General features: G+C 50.0%; 9 protein-coding genes across 9 annotated transcripts; 4 read left to right on the forward strand and 5 right to left on the reverse strand.

The window, feature by feature from the left end:
* Positions 1–231: 231 nt before the first annotated feature.
* J4E82_002629 (uncharacterized protein) lies at positions 232–2,019 on the forward strand (the record flags this gene model as incomplete). The annotated part of the gene is made up of 1 exon (XM_051728928.1): positions 232–2,019. The coding sequence occupies one exon, from the start codon at positions 232–234 to the stop codon at positions 2,017–2,019; it is 1,788 nt and encodes a 595-aa protein (XP_051591446.1).
* Positions 2,020–2,408: 389 nt separating this feature from the next.
* On the forward strand, positions 2,409–3,363 carry J4E82_002630 (uncharacterized protein; the record flags this gene model as incomplete). Its single annotated transcript, XM_051728929.1, has 2 exons — positions 2,409–3,070; positions 3,132–3,363. The coding sequence occupies 2 exons, from the start codon at positions 2,409–2,411 to the stop codon at positions 3,361–3,363; spliced, it is 894 nt and encodes a 297-aa protein (XP_051591447.1).
* A 568-nt stretch (positions 3,364–3,931) lies between these two features.
* J4E82_002631 (uncharacterized protein) lies at positions 3,932–4,852 on the reverse strand (the record flags this gene model as incomplete). Its single annotated transcript, XM_051728930.1, has 1 exon — positions 3,932–4,852. The coding sequence occupies one exon, from the start codon at positions 4,850–4,852 to the stop codon at positions 3,932–3,934; it is 921 nt and encodes a 306-aa protein (XP_051591448.1).
* Positions 4,853–5,491: 639 nt separating this feature from the next.
* J4E82_002632 (uncharacterized protein) lies at positions 5,492–7,837 on the reverse strand (the record flags this gene model as incomplete). The annotated part of the gene is made up of 1 exon (XM_051728931.1): positions 5,492–7,837. The coding sequence occupies one exon, from the start codon at positions 7,835–7,837 to the stop codon at positions 5,492–5,494; it is 2,346 nt and encodes a 781-aa protein (XP_051591449.1).
* Positions 7,838–8,921: 1,084 nt separating this feature from the next.
* J4E82_002633 (uncharacterized protein) lies at positions 8,922–10,039 on the reverse strand (the record flags this gene model as incomplete). The annotated part of the gene is made up of 2 exons (XM_051728932.1): positions 8,922–9,207; positions 9,294–10,039. The coding sequence occupies 2 exons, from the start codon at positions 10,037–10,039 to the stop codon at positions 8,922–8,924; spliced, it is 1,032 nt and encodes a 343-aa protein (XP_051591450.1).
* A 4,213-nt stretch (positions 10,040–14,252) lies between these two features.
* Positions 14,253–14,597, forward strand: J4E82_002634 (uncharacterized protein; the record flags this gene model as incomplete). Its single annotated transcript, XM_051728933.1, has 2 exons — positions 14,253–14,277; positions 14,326–14,597. The coding sequence occupies 2 exons, from the start codon at positions 14,253–14,255 to the stop codon at positions 14,595–14,597; spliced, it is 297 nt and encodes a 98-aa protein (XP_051591451.1).
* Positions 14,598–15,064: 467 nt separating this feature from the next.
* On the reverse strand, positions 15,065–15,721 carry J4E82_002635 (uncharacterized protein; the record flags this gene model as incomplete). Its single annotated transcript, XM_051728934.1, has 1 exon — positions 15,065–15,721. The coding sequence occupies one exon, from the start codon at positions 15,719–15,721 to the stop codon at positions 15,065–15,067; it is 657 nt and encodes a 218-aa protein (XP_051591452.1).
* A 445-nt stretch (positions 15,722–16,166) lies between these two features.
* Positions 16,167–16,905, reverse strand: J4E82_002636 (uncharacterized protein; the record flags this gene model as incomplete). Its single annotated transcript, XM_051728935.1, has 3 exons — positions 16,167–16,400; positions 16,453–16,816; positions 16,862–16,905. 3 exons carry the CDS (start codon positions 16,903–16,905, stop codon positions 16,167–16,169), a joined length of 642 nt encoding a protein of 213 aa, XP_051591453.1.
* Positions 16,906–17,339: 434 nt separating this feature from the next.
* On the forward strand, positions 17,340–19,621 carry J4E82_002637 (uncharacterized protein; the record flags this gene model as incomplete). The annotated part of the gene is made up of 2 exons (XM_051728936.1): positions 17,340–19,004; positions 19,055–19,621. 2 exons carry the CDS (start codon positions 17,340–17,342, stop codon positions 19,619–19,621), a joined length of 2,232 nt encoding a protein of 743 aa, XP_051591454.1.
* Between the last annotated feature and the right edge of the window lie 2,648 nt (positions 19,622–22,269).

The raw sequence follows: 22,269 nt of genomic DNA on the forward strand, positions 1-22,269 counted from the left end.
GCAGCGCAGTACCACGCATACACCGTATACTACAAAGTCAAGTCCCTAGAATCTGAGCATTCACAATGCACTGCACTACACACGACTGACAATGAATCGACGCACGTGTTTGACAATCTTCATAATGCGAGATGCATCAAACAGAAGAGTACAATACCCTCTCTATTCTCATCTAGGTTCTCAAGTACACACTGACGCATCTCTTCGCGGCGATACGGGTAGCGAAAAGCTATGTCTCGCCAAGTCTCGTCTCCGCCAATCTCTCCTTCCACTCTCATAGACTCTGAGCAGAACATAGCCACGATATCCCGTCATGATAGCATTAATTCGGCGCAGGACTTGGAGATTGCCGAGTTGAGGAGACAGATCGAAAAGCTTCAAGCGACAGAAACCAGTCTAATATGGCAATGCGATGAGGCATCTCGAGAACTGAAAGCTTGTAAGAGTGACCTCGCCAAGGAGAAGCATGAGGCGCGTACTTTTGCCGGTAAGTTGAGCAAAGAGAGCCGAAACCTTGGCGCCCTCAATGAGGACATGGTAACATTGCGGAAAGATACTGAACGCCAGGTTTGCGACATCGAGTCAAAGTTGGATCAGAAAAGGAAGAAGCGAGCCAAAATTCAGCAAGACGCCAATAGGACTATCACAGAGTTACGCTCCGAACTTGACGCAAAGCAGTCTGTAATCAAGAATCTACAAGCTTGCATTCCCGACAAGAAACGTCACCTTCACGTTGAGCAGGCCAAGATTGGGGCCACACGAGCTACTGCCTATCGTCCTACTAGCTCAGTTGCATGTAAGCCCAGTACTCATGATGCAAACCCTTATCAACCTAGCCCTGTCTCCCACCTCCAGGACACCATCAAGTACCTCCAGAAGGAGAACGCTCGCCTCCAGAATATATACCATGAGGATGGCTGTGAAGAGTACAGGAATTTCATCTTCCACCAACTTGAAGATGCGAAAGGACTGCAGGCTGCCGCCGAGGCAGAAACAGAAGGTCTTCGCCATCTCGCAAAAGCTAATGCTGACCTGATAGAGGATAATGTTAATGATGTGGAAAGTATCAAGGCACTGATACACCAGACGGACAGCTACGGCGCTAAAGTTGAGCAGCTTCAAGGAAATGCCAAAGAGCCTCTCGCCAAAGAGCACTTCACTTCTGGCATGATCAAAGAAGCCGACGCCAATCATTACTCAAACCAACCTTTGGGCTTTTCCGCGATCACATATCTTGACACTGTTCCTATCGCTCCCGAAGACAACGAAGTCGAGATTGCGGAATACATACACCGTTTGCGCGCCGCCGAGCTGGAAATCGAAGTTCTCAGTTCAGATCGCAACGTTCCGCCTGAGCGGTGTACTCCGGTTTATCCAGCATCAGCTGCGCTCGGGCTCTCAACAGTCTTTTGCTTGGCATCGGAGCCTGAATTAGCTTCATCAATGAAGCCTTCGCTGAAATTTTCTGATCTGCAAACCGTGTCGACAACGCCGCGTATGTCTGTCCCTACGACCAACCCATTAAACAACCCTGCCTTGCTAGCTGGGCTTGAGGATCTCGGTAAGTCGATCATGAGTCTCAGCACTGTACCATCTCTCAACGGAGTGGTCCAATCTTCCACAAAGCTGCAGGTTACACCCCTCCCCAATGTCGCCCTGACAATCAATATCCAACCTACCGATAAGCGCAACTATTCGTTGCTGCAACGCGTTCAAAGTGCAATCTCTGCGACATCGTCTCTCGATATCCACGGCCCTAAAGAATCTGTCAAACAACTTGTAGCTAGCATGCACGACGTCGAGGCGGATCATGCCGAGAAGAGCAAACTTGTTGTAAAGTTGGAAAAGGTCTCCAAGCAGTATCGTGCAGATATAGACGTTCTAGAAGCACAGATTCAAGATAAAAGGAAGTGCTTAGATCCCGAGCATCGCATATTGGCTGATGAGCTCGAGGCCAAGAACGTGCAATTCGCTATGCAGGAGCAGCTTCTGGCCGATTGGGGCAGACGGACTGGATGAGCGAGCTCTTTCTGGCTTCGTCCCTTAGGACTAATCTCATGGATTGTTAGCATGCCAATTTCATTTCACACCTCATCTTCGCCATTGGGGATTAGATTATCTTCTAATTGTGATGTCATTGTTGCAGAGGTCCGTGCGTGACTACGCATCTCCAACGCAGCTGCCTAGCACATCATCGTTCGTAAGCGCACAGCAACGATGTGTCTTCTCGCCCCGTACAACACAGCGCCGATGACTACCCCTTTAGAGTCCCAGATTCTCACTTGTTGCGCGTACAATATCACTTGATCGTGTCAACGTTGCGTGTCGTTGTACAGCGACGCATCACCCCGTCAAACAGCTATTTCGAGTGATCGAATATGGCGTCCTCAACCTCACCTACGATCCCGATGATGAATTGCTCGCGCTTCTACTTCGAATGGAAAGGTCACCCTATCGACGATCTGGCTACCTTTCGTACCATCACACTCACAGAACGGCCCGGGAAGCCAATCATATACTTGGCTGGCGATTCATCTCTCGATAATAAGTACTGGGTTGATAAAAGAAGTCCTATAGTCCCGTCTCGGCTACCAGATATCTATTCCAAGGCGTTCAAGAGCCCTGTTGTCCCAAAGCCAGATGTTGCGTTTTGGCTCAACAATCTGCTGGAGGATCGTGCTACATGCATCAACACTGCAGTGGAAGAGTCGATGCTTCGAGATCGAGACGAGATGCTGATGCCGCATGATGAGTTCATTCGCGACAATATCCGGTCCAACGATGTGTTAATTGTCAGTGTTGGTGCAAACGATGTCGCCTTGAAGCCAAATTCCTCCACGATCCGCCACATGCTGCAGCTCGCCTGGCTGACCCCTCGCAAGAATTTAGAGAATGGTACTGCAGGGGCATTGAAATATTTCAAGCATATGTTCGGCACAAAGGTCGAGAACTACGTCACCCGTCTTACCGCTAAAACGAAACCTCGTGCCGTCATCGTCTGTATGATATACTTCCCACTCGAGTCGGGCTTGGGACAAACTAGTTGGGCTGATGCGCAACTTAAGGCACTGTATGTATCTCTGTGCGAAATATGCATGAGACATACACTGACATCGTACACCCACATATAGAGGATACAACTCATACCCTGGTCAACTGCAAGCAGCCATTCGAGCGATGTACAAGATTGCGACAAAAGAAGTCCGAGTCGATGGTACGGAGGTAGTACCCTGCGCACTACATGAGGTTCTTGATGGCAAGAGCGTTAGTGATTATACAGCCAGAGTTGAGCCAAACGAATCGGGCGGAAAGAAAATGGCCGTCAAGTTCGTTGAACTCCTGGACGAGATTCTACAAAAGTAACACATATCGATGTCTCTATGATAGAGAGCCCTTCCAACCCTTCGAATGCAACCAGATGCCCTGTCATTCTACTTGACAGGTCTGGGTTTGCCCTAGTGTTCTTTTCCGGCGCTGCATAGGACCTCATCCAGCTATACTGCTATGCAACGACGCTCATCTTCTAGCCTCTCTAACCTGGATCTCTTTCTGTTCGCCTCGGGAGGCAACTCGTAAACGAACTATTGTGATATTCTTCTTACTTAGGCAGAGAAGTACTGCCGGCTCTCATGATCCGATACATGGGCGATTCTGGATCGAGCTTTATTGTCAATTCAGCGTTACTATTCCATAATCAACAACCAGGACCTAAAGAAGATCTAATTTCATCCTCACATCAACAATGAACTAGAACGGTTGAACAATCCTCTTAGCTTCTAGAGACTTTCAACTCTCATGGTTCCTAGGCTTCTAATTCTACAAAACTGTCCTCTTCATATCCCTCAGTCTTCCACCATGTGACACCGGCAATGGATAGAATACTATCATAGGTTTTTTGGTGACTCTTTCACTAACACTTATTGCCTAACCTTCACTCCTCTGCCTCTTTCTGACGTTCTCTAAACATAGCTTCGGAGTTCACATGCGCGAGCCGTAATTTGTGCAACCACGACTTCTCCTCTTCGACCTTTTTGCTTTGCTCTTCACAAGCCAACTTGTAGTTCTCAACTTCCTTCCGCATCGTTTCCAGTTCTCCATGGAAACGATGGTTGCTTGCAACTTCCTCTGTCTCGTCAATCTCCAAAACTGTAGTCTTGTTTTCATGTGCTCGTTCATCCGATTCAACTTGGCTGCAAGAACTATCCGGCTTCTTCTCAGCCTTTGACGATGCAGCGACATCAACGTGTTCTGGCGGGCTATCCGGTGTACTTTGGCTGGCGACATGGCGACAGAGTTTCTCGAACCATAACCAAAAGTTGTACTGGAAATTCTCCGTCGCCGTAGCATGGCCTTGCACCAAGAGACAGTAGCGGAAAAAGACACTTAGCATTGTCAGGTGCTCGTGGTCTACCACTGTAAGGATAGTAGAGAATGGAGGTGCGAATTCAAAACCACGCTGCAGTCTCGACAATACTTCGTCGGTATCAGAGATTATGGTTTGCGGTCGAATACCTGTATCGGAAAGGGCAGAGCTATCGTTTAACAAAACAGTTCTATCACCCTCTCCCCAGTGGATTTCCAGGTGTTCCAATAGCGCCGCCGATTGGGGTTTCGAGCTTTGTTTGGGTTCCTTTGGCCACCCTAAAACTGAAGCAAAGTGACCAGGAGCCCATTCGTGAAATTTGAGCGAGGCAATGTTCAAGAGAGCTTGTAGCTCATCGGGAAAGTATCTGAGCGCGTAAACATTTCCTTCCGCAAGACTAGATATCCTGCTCATGTGTTCGAATTTGAGTGAATGGTAGTCTGGCGCGTCTAGACACTGCATCGTGGTACCGGTGATATCGACCGCCATCTTGGAGTATGTCTTGGAGGTTCTCAGCTTGGAATAGATCTGGCTGGGTGTTCAAATGTCGTGTTGGATTAAGAGTACATAGGTGAATGTACCAGAATGCAGACGGATGTTAGGTCACGCAATCGTCTAGTTGTTTGCCAGGGCCCGTGGCCGTTCACGCGTATTGTCACCGCTCAGCCTGCCCCAATGTAATTTCGAGTGAATCTGCATACGACTCTAGATCTTTCAATACCCTGTCAACAGCTGCACCGGGCCATACATATCCTTCGACAATAGCCGTTGCTTCAACCATCTATCAAAACATGCGGCGACTACATAGTGGATTGAGCGCTTGTTTTTCCCAAGATTCCTTCTGTACTTTGTAAAACTGCGCAAAGCGCAAGCGGTCCTGCAGGTTTCGGCGGCGCACTAAAGAAAAATCACAGTCTTATCGACAAAGAGAATAATGCTAAGGATGGGAGTAAATACAAGGAGTCTGATTGTGTGAATAGGACCGAGAGAATCGGAGGATGTCCGTTATGCATCAGCATTAGCTTGAGAGAGAGGCCGGGTGGCTGGTGACTGTGCACTGAGATCAGGTGAAACTTTGAATTATGCATTACATTGTCGCATTATCATGTACAACTATTTTAGAGCTGTTCAAGCTTTCCATTTGCGTCCCAGACCCCTCTTGCTCCACTGGTGACCACCCTTGCTGTCGCCCTCGCGTGCCTTCTCCTCATACAGCTTCTTGCTCAACTGTCTGTACAGGAACTTTCCGTTGTTGTGGAAGTTGATGCTGTGATCGCTGTCGGTAAAGAAAGTGTTCTGCATCTTCTCAGGAGTGACCTGGTTGACCATGAGCAGGTCGACCAACGCAGCCGAGTTCTGGAAGTGCACGTTGTCATCACCAGTACCGTGCTGAATGACGACACCACCAGCAATGTTCTTGAAACCTGTGGCATCATGAACACGGCTGCGGTTGTAACCATCGGGGTTGATGTCGGGTGTCTTCATGTAGCGTTCAGTGTATAGGGAGTCGTAGAAGCGCCAGTCGCTGACAGGGGCTGTAATCATGGCGTAGCTGATGATTGGGTCGCCGACCTCAACAACCTTGGAGGAGAGGTAGCCACCGTAAGACCAACCCCAGATACCAATATGCTCGCTGTCGATCCACTCGTTCTTTGCAAGCTCCTTGGCAGCCCAGATCTGGTCTTCGGCCTCAAGTTGACCCAGATTAGAAGTGACGAGAGAACGGAAAGCGCGACCTTTACGACCAGTACCACGGCCGTCGACGGTAAGGGTCACGTATTCGAGCTCAGGGTCAGAGGCAACGTAAGCCTTCCAGTTGAGTGGGTTGAAGTCCTTGTGAACCTCTTTTGCGTTGGGGCCACCGTAAGGAATGAGGAGGAGAGGGTACTTCTTGGAGGGGTCAAAGTTGGGTGGCAGGCGGAGCATGGCGTCCAAAGTGTAGCCGTCTGGGTGTTCCATATCTAGGTAAGTAATGTTGGGGAGAGCATAGCCTTGAAGCTTCTCGTAAAGTGCTGTGTTGTTGACGATTGTGCGAATTGGCTCACTGGAGTTGATAGAGTACAGCTCCTGGTATGGCACGTCGGGGCCAGCGTAACGGAGGACATAGTATGAGCCGCCGGAAGAGAAAGATCCAGTCCAGAAAGCAGTCACGCTGTCATCGACGAGCGCAGTCTTCTCGCCAGAGAAGCTGACAGAGTAGATATGGGACTCAGCACTGTGGTGCTCGGTAGAGGTGTAGTAGACAAGGCCACGGGAGTAGTCAACCTTGGGTACGCTGATAACTTCCCACTCACCGGATGTGAGTGCGATAGGCTCCCCGCCATCGACGGGGAAGAGGTAGATATGCGCCCAGCCACTCATATCAGAGAGATCCATGTAGTATTCAGTAGCGTTTCCGTAAGAAGCGTTCGCAGTCTCAACAGCTCCGATGTATCGAACTTGCATCAAGTTCTCCAGCCATCCATCGGTACCGTCACGCTCACGAGTAACCTTGGACGACCCAGCCTCTACATCGACAACAACGAGCTTCTCCATATCCTGGACACGGTTGTAGGCGCGGTAAAGGACCTTGCTGTGCTCCTCGGTAAGCCAGACAACCTCGCCAATGACAAGGTCGTCCTCCGGGAAAGCATCAATGGGAATGTTGGTGTATTCGCCAGACTCTACATCAAGCATGTTCATGACCACAGTTGGGTTCTTTGTGCCGACCTTGGGGTAGCGAAGCTCCAACTCATTGGGGTAAACAGGAACATATTCAGCATCATCGTCGATGTAGTATGGGATTCTGAATGTGCCAACACCAGTCTCGTTGAAGCTAAGGAAAGCAACCTTAGCGCCATCGGGCGAGAACCATAGAGTGTAGCGATCGCCGAAGATTTCCTCTTCGTAAACCCAGTCAGGAATAGCGTTGAAGTAGTCGGGCCCTCCATCCTCGGTGATCTGAGTGATAGTGCCGTTGGTGGACATGTACAGGTTGTTGCCCTTGACGAATGCGACCTGAGACGACGAGGCAGGGCTCCATTCGGCATACTGAATATCCCCGACTTGCTCTGGATCAAGAGGCACGGACTCTCCAGTTGCAACGTCCATGATCAAGTAATCAGCGAAGTAAGAGTGGCGGTACTGCTTCGTGTAGTTGACGGCCCACATGACCTTGGTGGCATCAGGCGAGATAAAGTAATCCCAGTAGTCCTCCGGGACCTGGTCAGCGGAGATGAAAGTGGACGATTCGCCTGTTGCGACATTCTCAAAGACAAAGTCGCCAGAGGCAGCTGTGTAGATGTAGTCGCCATCTTCCCCAGTGCCAACCCAGGTGAAGGATCGTGTTGAAGGTGTCAAAGATCCAGGGCTGTCAGTGGTTTCGTTGTAGCTCAGACGCTTGGTGCCATTGCCGAGAGGCTGGTGTGGCATGCGCGGAGGTTCAATTGCGTGAACCAACGGCAATGCCGCAGCGAGGATTGCGAAAGAACGCATTGCGGGCAGCAGGGTATCAACGTTCCCCACTCAGTGACCCAAACGACGCGTCAGGTAGAAACACGAGACGAATGCAACAAAGCACTTGTCGTGCTCTAGCAAGGCAATGGTCCTTTTTATCTGCTTTCCATCGTACATATCGGTCTAATTGATATGCGCCTTCTAATTGCCGCATTGAGCAGGTGTCAAGCCTCCCAAGGCACGCTGCGTCGCCGCCAAGAGGCACCAAGCAACCGGCAACCCGGATAAACAAGGTCTGCAGTGGAGGCCTCGTGTAACCCACATGATTGCAGGCGGCGCAGTATTGTCGAATAGGAAGGTGAATACAGGAGCACAGGAGCGGACGTTCTTTGAAGGAAGTTGAGATGGCTGGGCAAGCTGGTTGGTGTTGGTGGTGGCTAGGTTCTGCTGGATCCCGTCCACATCAAGGTACGACAAGATGCGATCCGTGCGCTAGCAGCGTTATCGCCTCCCGAACGTCCTTTGTTCTGCCCACTAGAAACCTGGCTGGACTTGATCGCTGGGCTATCGTTCTGTTGTATGAGAGCAGATACACATGGTTCAAGCAATACCGATTGTGCACAGGCCGGCTACGAGCTCATGCCGCCCTAGAGCGCTCAATGCATACAACATATTTGCGTTCAGCGCTCTCAGCCTTCATCATGTCTACTATATAGTCCTACTACTTTATATCCCGCAATGTTTCATTTTTCGCAGACCGAATGCAATCGCGCTGTCAACCCCTCAAGTTCTATCCATCAAGATCTATGTTTGACTGGTTGGCTTTCCAACCTATCCATAATTGAAGCGCAAGCCGTAAATTTTATAGTAAGAGCAACGTCCTGAAGTGGCAATTGCATGGACATGGGAGTATTTTGCAGCCCTTGTCAAATGTATCGCTTCTTCAAGCTGATCAGTGGTGACCTGTGCTGGCTGTAGAGCGGTGTTCAGGTAGGAATGTCGTCGGACGAGTTGAGGAACGATCAGGTTGAGCTAGCTCGATGTTGTAGAAGATGGCTTGTAGATGAGCGTTTTGGCGCTCTATCAGTGCGATTGCAAGGCAGTCTCGACCCTTGCACTAAAGTCATGAATCGTCGTTCGAACTTGCCCCAGGAACGTTCGACATGTCGGCAACCCTGCTTGCGACATCTCGAATAGTCTCTCCAACCTTCGTCTCGTAGTCGTCGACATTAGGATTTACAGTCCAGTACTCCAGCTTGCGGATCAAGTGATAGAAGGCAGTTGCAAGCAAGGCACCCAGCCCCGGACCAACCCAATAAATCCAATGATATTGTGGAAAACTTCCTTGGGTAACGCACACAGCGAATGATCGAGCTGGGTTCATTGCTGCGCCAGTATATGTTGAGGCCCTAGGTACATAAGTTACGTGTTATGAAAGAGGAACTGCGCGATTGGAACTGCGAATAGTGAGAAAGGAAGATAAGAGAATACATACATAAGAATGCACGCAAATACCGTCAATCCAATTCCAACGGGCGCAATGAACGTAGCTTTATGTTTCTCCGTTGCCAACATGAAGACCGCCACGACGACCTGTGCTGTAATGAACATCTCGATGAACAACCCCTGCGTGACGGTGGTCGTATCACCCAATTCAGTAGCCGCTAGAGCACCCGATGGCAACAGTCCGTATGCGATAGCACTTGCCAGGATAGAACCGAAAAGCTGACTGATGATATCGAGAAGGCCATCAAGCGGTGGTACAGCGCGGATTAGCATCAAAGCCATAGTTACAGCAGGATTAAAGAGCCCACCGCTAATCCGGAAGAAGCTCCACGCATTCACTGTCACAGCTGCGCCCCATGACGTTGCGATGAAAAGGATCTTAGCTGGATCTGCTGAGGGATCTCCTCCGCCGGTCTGTGTAGCAACGGCTGAATCATTGATAACAGCAGAGTTACCGCCCAGACCAATGAGCATGAACAGGAAAGTGCCGACAAACTCAGAGATCATAGCGACAGAACGATTACGGATCCGTAGCGGTACCCGCTCGCGGAACTGGTCGAGGAGATAAACGTGGCCCTTGCTTGTGGTGAGGGCCAGCCCCTTGCTGCCTTCTTGATTGTGAACTGGGAGCATTGGAAGCTTTACGCGACGTAGTCTCCGTCGCCATGGTGGGAGATGCGACGCGTTGACATCAATATTCTCGGCATCGTGGTCCTTTGCGCCTGTTGCTGGCATGGCATCGGGGTGGGATCTGAACAACGGGGAAGATCGTACTTCAAGCAGGTTTGTGGAAGTTGCGATGGTGCTGGAGTATATCCCTTGCAGTCGGGATGCCGGCGATGACTTTTGTAGATGTGCCGATGAACCGGAAACTCAGGTTCGCGCAAAACTTGGGAAGATGCGATTAAAACTGTAAGGATGTCAATCCCATACCAAAGCGACAGCGGCAAAGTTTGCTTTTCTAGTCAGACACTATGATGGTTTCTATGGTATGATGCTCTGGTGATGCTGGTACGAAATTCTCTGTGCATGTTGACCTCGGGAGGCATCCAAAATGACATCATTTGTGCGTATACTGATCCTGCTGGAAGTCGGGCGATATGTACGCATGTTAATCTCAGAAGAACAGGCTGGGTGACAGCGCAAAGTGCAAGGAATTTTGGGTGCCAATCGTCAAAACGGTGTAAGCTTGGTAGTTGTGCGGAAATGGACCGAAGACACAGTTTATCAACATGTGCGCGTGAATGACCATGCTGGATTGGGTATGGTATGGTAATTAATGCTCATCCGGCTTCTTTTAGGTCACCACAAAACACCAACACCAACACCAGATAAGTAGAGGTATGTACAAAAGATCCTCATGAGCAAAATGCGAGGACCCCGTTGTTCCCATTTGTGTACAGATTCTACCGATATTTCCTGTGTCCATATATTGACATACCAGTCGTGATACACAAACACGTCACGTCTCTTCTTCCACCGCTACGGAATGGAATCTCGAGATACAGTCCTGCAAGTAGAAGCACTACTGCAATATGAAACACAGCGCAGGTAATAAGCATGCGCACGTAGTTATCTAATGTTGAGTCTTAGATTCGCTGTCAAAAAGCCGCCCCATGAAGCTCTGGTTTTGAACCTTTTTACCATCAGCCAGCACAGCGTCCAGCAAGTCTGAGCGCAGGTAGCCAAATTCCCTTTTAACGCCGAGCCAAGTCTTCATAAATTCACGATCTGGATTCTCGTGTTCCTCGGGTGCTTTAAGCGATGTTTGGCGTGCGGCGATGTGCATCTCGCGGTCCTTTCGGAAGGTCATCGCATGTGTTGGTTTGGTAATTGATGTTTCCTGCGAGGACAACTTGGTATGAAAAGAGTGCTTCTGAGGGGAAGACGGCCAGATCTGATGGTGCTCGGTTGCACGATGGCGCTGCCATTCTGCTCTGACATTGGTATTGTATGGTGTGACGGGAGACTGGCTATATTCGACTTTATTGTGCTTTCTGTGATGGCGAAGATAACTTTCGTTGGTCCCACGAGTTGCCGTTTCGGTAAAAACTGAGTTTAGAGCGGTCTTGTGAAAGCTTCGGACTTGAAGCCCTGCGGTGCGGACTGTGGCGGTGATCATGTTCGTATCGTCAAGTTGATTTGAGAAGTGCAGTTGAAGCTTATGTAGGAATTTAGGACAGAGCCGGAGGATCTGGCAATTGAAGTATTGGATTTGTCTCTTAAACCAAACTATGGTTGCGAATCGCGAGTTTGACTGTTCTTATCAACGCAACCGTGGGTCCGTCGCGCGAGAGGGGCCGACTCCGGATTATCTACTTTTTGCCCACAAACCTTAATCCCAGCCACTCGAGAAACATGTATTTCGAGAGTATAGCACCATACACGAATACTATGAATAACAGCCGCCATCATTTCTAAATGTTTGTTTTGTGGATCAAGACGTTATTCCGATATCGTGTATACCCAGTTTGCCTGTTTCACGGGTTGATAGACATCACAGGTGGTCACAAGAGCGAATTTGAGGGCTCACCGCTTCGAAAGCGATATGCATGTTGTTTTCCAGTACCGTCGCACTTGAAAGGTCCGAACCACGAACAGAGAACTATTGGAGGCCGTATGTTTAATGTCTTGAATGAGGTAAATTAGGTTTAGGTGTCAAAGCCACGCATTCCTAAATGATACCCACGTTGTTTTCACCGTATATACGTACTGATGTCCTTGCCATTTCCTCCAAACCTATCTTCTCACGTACGTGAAGAACTTGGACACAGAACCAAATTGCTGGACCAAGAACTCTTCTAGACTAAATAGACCTGAAATATCTGCCACGATCCAGGTCCAGAAGCCCCAGGTTCTCCTGATGAAGAGTTGTTAGTATAATCCTGTTGCATGGAAATATAGTACCTAGTGTAGAACATACCCAATGATACGATGCCACATGTAGTGAGGGAGTCTGATTGGAGGCGGCTCGAATAGAAGCTTTTCAGAATCCCACACAGGTGCGCGTATGGGCTTGAAGTACGAGCACCGATCCAAGTGGCTACGTTCATCCGTGGTGAGCACCGAACCTTGGTTGATACGTTCTCATTCATATCGCACAGGCTGTCAGTTAGTCGGTGGACTCAACCGGCCGCTGGTTCTTATCCACTGCCGCTTCCAAAACTTTTGAACAGACTCGTAGTCGGGTCCTACCGTCTCAACCTCACGATCGATGTCGTTTTCATCATCGCGATAGACGCCTAATTTCTGAGACTGCCGTTCGACAGGATGATCGCCATTGCGCATTTGTATAGGAAGATTGCAGGAAGGGCAGAAGTGGTTCATCTTTTCTATTCCGTCTTCCGACATGTATGTGGGGCAAGCGATACACTTCCTGTGGGAAGGCTCTGGGTACGGAGATAGGAACTGGTCTAGACGCGATATTTCTTCGATTGGGGTATAGTTCGGAGGTGGGCTGACCTCGTTAGTGCAAGGTCTGCAATGAATTGCTGGACCACACTTGCAGAAGTCGCCTTGAAGCTGCGCCTGTCGCCATGTACGATGACCATGTGTCGCGGGAAATGCATGTGAGGAATCGTCGCTACGAAGCTTTTCAAAATCCGTATTCCAGCATGTCGAGCATGCATGATGTGCCCGACCGTTACCCCGAGTATTGGCACTTCCCTTGGTAATGTGTAACCACCAGCATTGGAAACATATGGTTCGGGTGCACTTGCAGCATGAGTTGACATTGCTTAGATCACCAAGGGCATCACAGATAACGGATTTCCAGTCATCAGGTATCGAAGGATATGAAGCTCCATTCTTCTCGTGATCTGAATCTTCGCAAGTTCGGTCAATTTTCCCGAGCAGGTTACGCAGTTCCGGTGGACCATGCTTCTGGCAGTCTGCCAAATGATTCTTACTACAAGTACAGGGTCTGGAGACTGGTTGAAACGGATATTTAGTCTTGTGCTTGGGTAGAGCGGGCTTGCTTCTTCCTGTGAGACAGATTCGAAAGTCGGAGCTGGTTCTTGAAAGTGCTTTGAAGTCGGCAATGCGTAGATGCGAACAAAGTGCATCGAGGAAAGGGTACTGCTGGACAGCGTCGAGAAGATTCGCCATGTTGTTCGCTTTAAAAAAAGTATTGTCAAAAAATCAGAAAAGGGTGAATGCCAGCGATTCTTTAAGAATAATTGGAAATATCGCGGTGTGGTACCACTATACCCATCCATGGGACAATACCACCTCCGTGCAAACCAAACTTGAACGAATACAAAACCTTGACCATACAGCCTTCCGGAGACTCTATTACAAGACAGAGTTTCCATTCCTTGTAAGTCATCCGGAGGTGGTCATCGCGAATAAGAGCTAGAGGAAGTGCTGGCTCCCGACTTTTCGGCGTGTCTAGGTAGCACGCAAGTACATGATACCTAGGTAGGACGTTATCGATGTCTTGGATATGAATTTTCTTGTAGAACACATATTCCTAGGTGTCGCACTGAGCTGTGAGAATGAGATAATTGTGACATTCAGAACGAAGACATTACCTAGGTACCTAGGCAGACATGACCCTGCGACTCTGATTGGCCGAATGCACGTGCCATCTGAAGCTCCACCGGCAAAGCATCGCGAGCTTCATGTGCAGCTTCAACCAAATCGTGACAAGCGCAAGCAACTCGCCGTGTTCCTCGTCCACTCGTCCGAGACATCTTCTAGCAAACCTTCTGTCGCCGAGAATATCCATCCGAACCTCAGAACTTAGACGAACCAAGTTTTGAGCAAGTCGCAACCTTTCCACAACGCGATACTATACCACGGAATTTTGCGCGAGCATCCTTCGAGCGCGTGCAAATAGCGCTTCAAGGACACCTCTTGCATATCTTATATCTGCTGGTCTCACGAAGCTGCCCTTAGATAATATCCGAGTTCCCAAACCAACGCATACCCCAACCAAACCCTCACAATGGCACTAAACGCCTACCTAAACAGTAAGTCCCGTCTGCTGTGGTATCATCTTCCCTGCTGACTTTTCTTAGAGCGTGTATCAGTTCTTACCCTCGATGGCCGCACGATGGTCGGCCTTCTCCACTCATGCGACGGTAGTATGAACCTCGTCCTCCAAGAAGCCGTCGAGCGCATCATCCGACCGATAGAAGACGAAGAGCCTAGTGAAGAGGTACCACTCGGACTGTACATTATACGGGGTGACAGTGTGGCGGTGGTGGGTAGGGTGGATGAAGAGATTGACGGAAAGATCGACTGGGGGAAGGTTCACGGAGAGGTGCTGGGAGGAACGAAACATACTTGAGCAAGGAAAGAAACCACGAACGGATACCAGGAGTTGGACTCGGAAGCTGGCGAAGAGGGTTTTACGCGGCCTCACAGAGAGATGGACTATGTGCCCAGCATACTGCATTGGAGCAACACCACAAAACAAGCGACGTTGAGAGTGGATGCATTCAGAGCGCAAGTCGACAGGCGACACGGAACGGGAAAAGGATATACATGCATACATGGACGACACGATACCCACGAAAGCGCAATGATACGCTGAGTATGTCATCTCTAATAAATGTTCCATGCGCCTTTGCTGACCCTTCAGACTGAAATGCTTTTAATATACATATATTGGCGTTCAAGAAGCGACAGACTGTAGCATATCCATGCTAACTGATAATGACCCTGATGAACCTGATTTGACACCATACCGTGCGCCATTCCCAATGTGAAGCTCCCTCAACATGGCCATGTCGCCTTAGCCAGGCGCTCGTCTTCTTACTGTATACTCCGTCCTACACCCTGTCCAATTCCTACAATATTCTTATGATCATTGGGATTCGCAGCGGCCTCGTACATGACAGACACAGCCTCCTTGTTGAGCTTCATAAAGTCGCCCTTGAACGCCAGATAGCTTATTCTCGTCTCGTCCTCTTCGCCATTACTCCAGTTGTCCTCGAAAAATAAGCTCAGACTGCGTGTTGTGCCGAACTTGGCCCTCTTGACGGGTATCTCTTGCACCTCGCTCGTCTGACTGATTTCCAGTATCTGTGTGGGTTCCTTTTCGGCCGCGGTTTCAAAATCGAGCGAATCTTCGTTGACGAAGACTTTGAGGGTCTTGGGACAGTCGGGGCCAGGGCTCGTTCGTAGGATGATGGAATGTAGTCGGACTTGGCCTGTAAAAGGCACCGTCATAAGGATTTGTTCATCGGCGCTGCTCTTCAGCTCGGGCTCGGGTTCGAGGCGCTGGGCCCATGTCTTCTGGCAGATTGCGCGACCGCTGTTGGATTCATCTTCGTTGAGCGTGACGAGCTTGGGGAAGTCGAGTTGTTCGTAGAGGATGTTCTGGAGGGCTGGGGTGATGTCGTCGCTGTGGTCGTGGCCGTCAGCGTGGGAGTGGTCGTGATGCTCGTCGTGGCAGTGTGAGTGCGACATGTTTGTGGGCAATGTTGGGTGTGTTTGCGCGGTAGGGCTGGAAGTGGTGGGGTGGATGGCGGGGTAGCTTCGAGCTTCGATGCGGATGGATGTCGGGGTCAGGGTTGTTGATGCAGGGTCGGCAGATTCTGGCGTCGTAGATGGATGGCAGGAAAGATGGTGTAGATGTAGGACAGGAGCTATGGTATGACGTGCTCGGTGGGTGAAGAGAAAGCGAGACTGACATAAGGGGCAAACATCTAGGACGATGCATCATTGCCCACGTTTCGCACACGTGGTCACCACATGCACCAAGCCGTAGAAGTAACTCCATATAGACTCTTGTATATGTGCGCACATGTACCAAAAATGCAGTATGCCCAAAGTGTCACGTCGTCCACGCCATGCCAGCAAAACACCCCAACGCCACGCTCTAATGCAATCTATACGCCAGTGCCATGTCTCATCATGCCAACATGGGCTGCGATGCCTGCTCGGCAGCCCTTTCCCTCGCCCGTCTCGCCGCTCTGTCCTTGGCCATTTGCGCCTTCTCTTCGGGTGTGAACTGTGGCTGTGCGACAGGCGCGTCGGGTAACGCAGGAACGGTGCCGTTGACTTCTGCTTCGAGAGCATCGAGCTCGTCTTCGACTTCGTCTTCGTCTTGGTTGGACATCTTGTTCGCAAGGAGCTCGCTGATTTCCTGGAATGTCTATCAGCATACATGCTACGAAAGGCTTGGCTATGCGGCGCACCTCCTGATAAGCACGAGCCTCCTCGTTCTCACCCAGCAGCTTCTCTACGTTCTCGATGCCGCCCATTTCCTTGTGGATCTCCTTGAGAACTGCCGTTCCCTGCTGCAGACCAAACAAGACATCCTTCTGCACCAGGGCGAACTCGACGTCGCTGGTGAGGATCTCCAGCTGCGCTAGTTGGGCATCGGTCTTGGATAAGAGACCCTCCTGGTACTTCTTCCTCCTCAGCGCTAGCTTTGCCTTGCCTGTATCTCCCTTGGCTAGACATTCCTTCGCAATCTCCTTCTCGCGGTCGGTGAGGACGGTGATTCGCTTCTGGTACTGTCGCAGCTTGTCGCGCTGGTTCTTCATATCCAGGATCGCCCTGGCATGTCAGCGACATTTTAACACGTTGCTGGGCTTGACTCACTTATCCTGGGCAGAGATCTTGTTTGCGCTGCTCGAGTTACCCATATTGCTGCGATCTCCATGAGTGATGAGGGTTGCGCATGCGACATGTCCCTGTGCCTTGATTGACGTATGCGAGCTAGGGCCGAGGCTAGTTCTGCGCTAGTCTTATCGATAAGTCGTCGCGAACTTTTTTGGAGACGCGAGCATGCGCATCAAAAGTGAAATAGCACCGTCGCATTGTTCTCAAGTCCAAGTCCGACGTGACCATTTCGTGCCGCATTCGTACCTGTTTCCTGATAATAGGCGCTAAGGCTCACTAGCGCTAGCAGTTCCAGATCACGGGAATTGACACTTAACGCAGCCATCATAGACTCCTCTGGCCCAAGGTACACTGGCCGTACCGAACCGGCTTTCTTATTCTACGTTACACTCATCCTGGCGCATAAATACCGTCTTCGCTCTACGTTTGACACTTCTGCGATACCACGCTAGTTGTCATGGTATCAAAAGGCCGACCCTCCCTCCAGGCAGGCCTGGACAAGGAAGTGTACCAGGTGGTGCGCAAATATCTCGACGAGAAAAATGAGTCGGCGCTGAAACTGCGCCCGTCGACCGTATACGACTATATTCAACGCTCCAACTCGAGCCTGAAGAGACGGCCAAAGAAGCAAATCGAAGATTCAATCGACCGCGTAATTGACGTTATCCGCGAAGACGAAGAACCCGATTCCGAAGACGAAATGGCAGAACTCGAAGGAGACTTTACTATGGACGAACCGAAAGACAAAAAGGACCGATCAAGCGATTGGATGAATAAGCAGATTGTCAGCCAATGGGCAATCCCGCCAGCTGCAAACGGGGAGAAGAGTGAGAAGAGCGAGAAGAGCAAAAAGCGAGACAGTGGGAAGACAAAAGAGGAGAGGGAAGCCAAGAGACAGAAGAAGGCAGGGGCACAGGAGAAGGAGAGCAAGATCGACACAGCAGCTCCCACGGGGGTTACATTAGAAGATCTCGGTGGCGTGGAAAAAGTCAAGGAACAGCTCAAAGAGCATCTCGTGTTGCCTCTTCTCTGCCCTCAGGAATATGCGAACCGCAAAATCCCAATACCACGCGGTATATTACTCCATGGTCCACCAGGATGTGGTAAGACTGTCATAAGTCGAGCCTTCGCTGCCGAGCTCGGTGTGCCGTTTATTGAGATTTTGGGTCCATCCGTTGTGTCGGGTATGTCTGGAGAGTCTGAGAAGCAAGTAAGGGAACATTTTGAGAAGGCCAAGGAGGTTGCCCCATGCTTGATCTTCATCGACGAAATCGACGTTATTGCGCCCAAGCGCGACAGTGCCCAGAGTCAGATGGAGAAGAGGATAGTTGCCCAGCTTCTGATATCGATGGACAGTCTTGCTATGGAGGGCAACAATGGAAAGCCTGTGATCGTACTGGCCGCTACAAACCGTCCCGACAGTCTGGATCCAGCTTTGCGTCGAGGAGGCCGATTCGATACCGAGATTAACATGGGTGTACCGAATGAGCTTATGCGACGGTCTATACTCCAGGCTCTTACACGCGAACCAAAGCTATCCCTTGATGTCGATTTCAGTGTACTAGCGAAGAGGACAGCAGGATTCGTTGGCGCTGATTTGAAAGATCTTGTAAGCAAAGCGGGCACATGGTCCATGGACCAGTTTCGAAGAGCACTCGAAAAGCAGGCGGCCAACGCGGAGACTACGATGGAGATCGACGGTGGCATTTCTCTTAATGCCGATAGCCTCATGAACCAATCGATTAGGCGACTAATCACCCGTGTAAGAGACACGGAAGCTCCCCGACCAGAAGGTTTCGAAGATACTGTCATCACAATGGAAGCCTTTGAAGCCGTTCTGCCTACTATTACCCCATCGTCAAAACGAGAGGGCTTTGCTACCGTACCGGACACTACATGGCGAGACGTTGGCGCGCTGGCAGGCGTCCGCGAAGAGCTCGAGATGGCTATTTGCGAGCCTATCAAAGACCCTGCAAAGTTTGCGAAATTTGGTATCTCTGCACCCACCGGTGTACTCTTATGGGGACCACCTGGTTGCGGTAAGACGCTTCTGGCTAAGGCGGTGGCGGCAGAGTCCAAGGCGAACTTTATCAGTGTCAAGGGGCCGGAACTGCTGAACAAGGTACGCTACATATTCTGATATAATCTGTGTTCGATGCTAACAGGCTGCAGTACGTAGGAGAGTCTGAAAGAGCTCTACGCCAGGTTTTCATGCGCGCTCGATCCTCTGTTCCATGCGTTATCTTCTTCGATGAGCTCGATGCTCTCGTGCCTAAACGCTCTACCGAGCTTCACGAAGCCTCCGCACGCGTTGTCAACACACTACTTACCGAACTCGACGGCCTATCCATGCGTGAAGGCATCTACCTTATCGCAGCCACCAACCGGCCCGAGATGATCGACGAAGCGATGCTCCGACCTGGACGCTTGGAGACCCTACTTTACGTCGAACTTCCCAAGCCAGAAGAGCGTGTCGATATCCTGAGAGCGCACATTCGCAAGCGTGGCGTCATTGCTCCCGAACTTGCTGAGATAGGCCGCCAAGATGTTTGCAATAACTTCTCGGGCGCCGATCTTGAGAGTATGCTACGAAAAGCCGGACAGCATGCCTTAAGACGGCGCAGTGACATTGTGGAGGAGTTGGACTTTGTTGAGGCAGCCAAGACTGTTAGACCTAGTGTGGGCGATGTGAAGAAATATGAGAAGCTGAGGGAGAGGTTTGAGACAAAGCTTTGGTAAAAGACGAAAGCATTAATGATCTTTGCAAAGAAAAGGCGAGCGTATAGATATCTGGGGGTATACAGGCTTTTGCTTGCGCAAATAGCGGAGAGCACACAATCATCGTTGTCATGTAGCATTTTTGGTACGTATGGAGCGCGTTCGATTGGCATGCGAATATCCTGAATACAGCGCGAAGGTAGTCGATGTTTTACCTGTCAACATTGTAACCAGGTCCTACCCATGTAGTCTTAAAGCATACTGTATTCTGGCCACTTTCGCAGCCTACGCATCCATCGTCTGGAATCCCAAAGTTGCACCATCGTACCCCTCCCTAGCCTTAAATCTCTTCTTAAACCATCCTTTCACGCCACCTCCTTTAGCCCCTTCCACCAGCTCTTTTCCCGAAATCTCCTTCCTGTCACCACTCGTCCGCCAATCTCCTAGTTCTGGACTTAGCGGCTTATCGCTCGCAGCAACACTGGTTTCGCTATTTTTGCTTTCCCTTTCTCCGGTGCCAATACTTAGCAACCCAGCCGAAGTGGCGAACGTAGAGACCGTCGGCGACTTCTCTAGTATCGGAAATGTCGGCGATCTCCCCACAAACGCCGGGAAAGTAGGTGACCTGCACCCATAGTCCAAGAAACTAGCCACGGTAGGCGACGTCTCTGAAAGATTCGAGGAAGTTGGGGATCTTGACACTGCGCCCCAGCCAGCAATCTCCGACAGTTTGCATTCGAAACAGCCGACGTTATCATTGCTTTCCTTGTAGCGCAGTTTGTATCTTCTGCAGGCGCGCCCAGTGCTTGGTTGGCGTTGGGAAGGTGTGAGAATGAGGCAGTAAGTCCAATGAAGGAGGCGCGTGCGTGCGCAGCGGCGGTAGCGGGTGTGAAGCTCGATGCACATGACGGCAGCTTCTTTGGAGACGCGTTGATGCAATGCTACTCGGAGATCGACTGCGCAGATATGATGTCGGTGGCAGGACGGTTGGCTGCGTGATTGGTGGTGGAAACCGGTAGTGCGATGGAGATTACCTAGGTAGGAAAGGAATTCATCATTGCAAAAGGACTAGTGTTTCTTAGACATCTTACAGTTAGTGAGTACGTCCCGTGTGACGGAGTCTAGTGGTGTTTTCTCCGTGTGGATAAGGTTGCAGGACGAGACCGTGAAAAGGAACATGGTACATAGTGGTCATTGTGGAAAGCGCGTCAATACTGTCTCTACCTTGTGATGACTGTTAGTGTCATTCACTTCTCTCATAAGCTGGCTTTACGATGGTCTCGTTTGTACACCAAGTCAGTGGCGTGTCTGTATCTTCGTAAACTTCTCTTTTCCGGGTACAGCGGTACCGTGATCATGCTAGAAGTAGTTCGCTCGTACTTCCTCACCTCTTCTTGTTCTGTTTGTCTTAGTGAAAGTCCAGGTCAGCCTTCAGAACCTGTATAGCCGTCACTAGCCTGATCTTGACTACACCCAAACGTCACTGATAGTTTTGATATATCCGACTCATTAACCGCGAATGTGAAAAGATCCACTACCTGCTTATTCTGGGAAATCTTGGGGATGTTGAAAACTGCGGATATACCACCAAGCCAATGTTATTTCACATCTTGAGTTGAGTCTCCATGCAATGCGATGGTTCCGTGACACAATTCTGTTGGATAATTCGGAGATCTTTCTATTGATTGATGGCGACATACGACTAATCCAATATCAGTTCGTATGATATGTTGACTTTCCGCGGAGGAAGAGAACTCCACATGGCAGCTTCTTCGAGTAAATAGGTAATACGCCTGTTGAACGCTGCGGACGTTGCGCCGAACCAATACACTCTCGTAGCAGGAGATGAGATGGCTTGGCATACCCAAAAACTTGACCATATATCTACATTGGGTAGGTAGACAACAAGTCTGTTGAAGACTGCAGAATTGACGCCGAACCAATAGCTTGGTCTCATCTCAAGCTCGCGACTACGCACCGCGGAAGCAATTACCGCGGGCAGATAGTTTCCTTGTAGAGATATTAGGTCAGTGGCAAGAGGAGATTACGGTGGATGTTGCCGAAAGCAAACTACTCAGTGTGGAAAGTTTTAGGCAGGAAGGAATGAGTGTTGTTTGCAGCGGAGAGCAAAACCGACGAACGAAAGGCAGCGTTCACGATCATCTCCAGACTTGGAAATTCTAATCGAGGTCACTGGCCACTGGGACTATAAATAAAATGTGGAGCTGCACGGAAGCTGTTCCCCACCTAGTGTAGTGCTCACCAGACGCCGCGGAGCGTCAGTCACTTCTGCCAGTCTATTCGCCGCCGGTGACTTTCTCCGATACCCATGCGAGTAACGGAACTTACCGATGAAACTCGGTGCCTTTGTAATTATCACTGCTTTGCCATGAGGCGTGCATATAATCGCTATGGGTGATGGACACATTGTGGGCGGAAAAGGCAAATTATTTTCAGCAATCAGTTTTTGGCACCGTGATGTATAACAGAAAATTGAGTCCACTTTCTACCTAGACAATGCATGTGGGAGACAGGATGATAGAGATGTGCCTTTGGGTATGTTGGAGGCCTGAAATCTGTAGGGCAATGGTCATTAGTCCTACTTTGGTGAACAGTAGGATTGTAAGCATCCTAGAGACAGGTTTCTCTGTTTGCGACCTTGAATGGCA

This window comes from Alternaria postmessia, assembly GCF_024291825.1.
Source record: "Alternaria postmessia strain BMP 2775 chromosome Unknown scaffold_10, whole genome shotgun sequence".
NCBI lineage: Eukaryota > Fungi > Ascomycota > Dothideomycetes > Pleosporales > Pleosporaceae > Alternaria > Alternaria postmessia.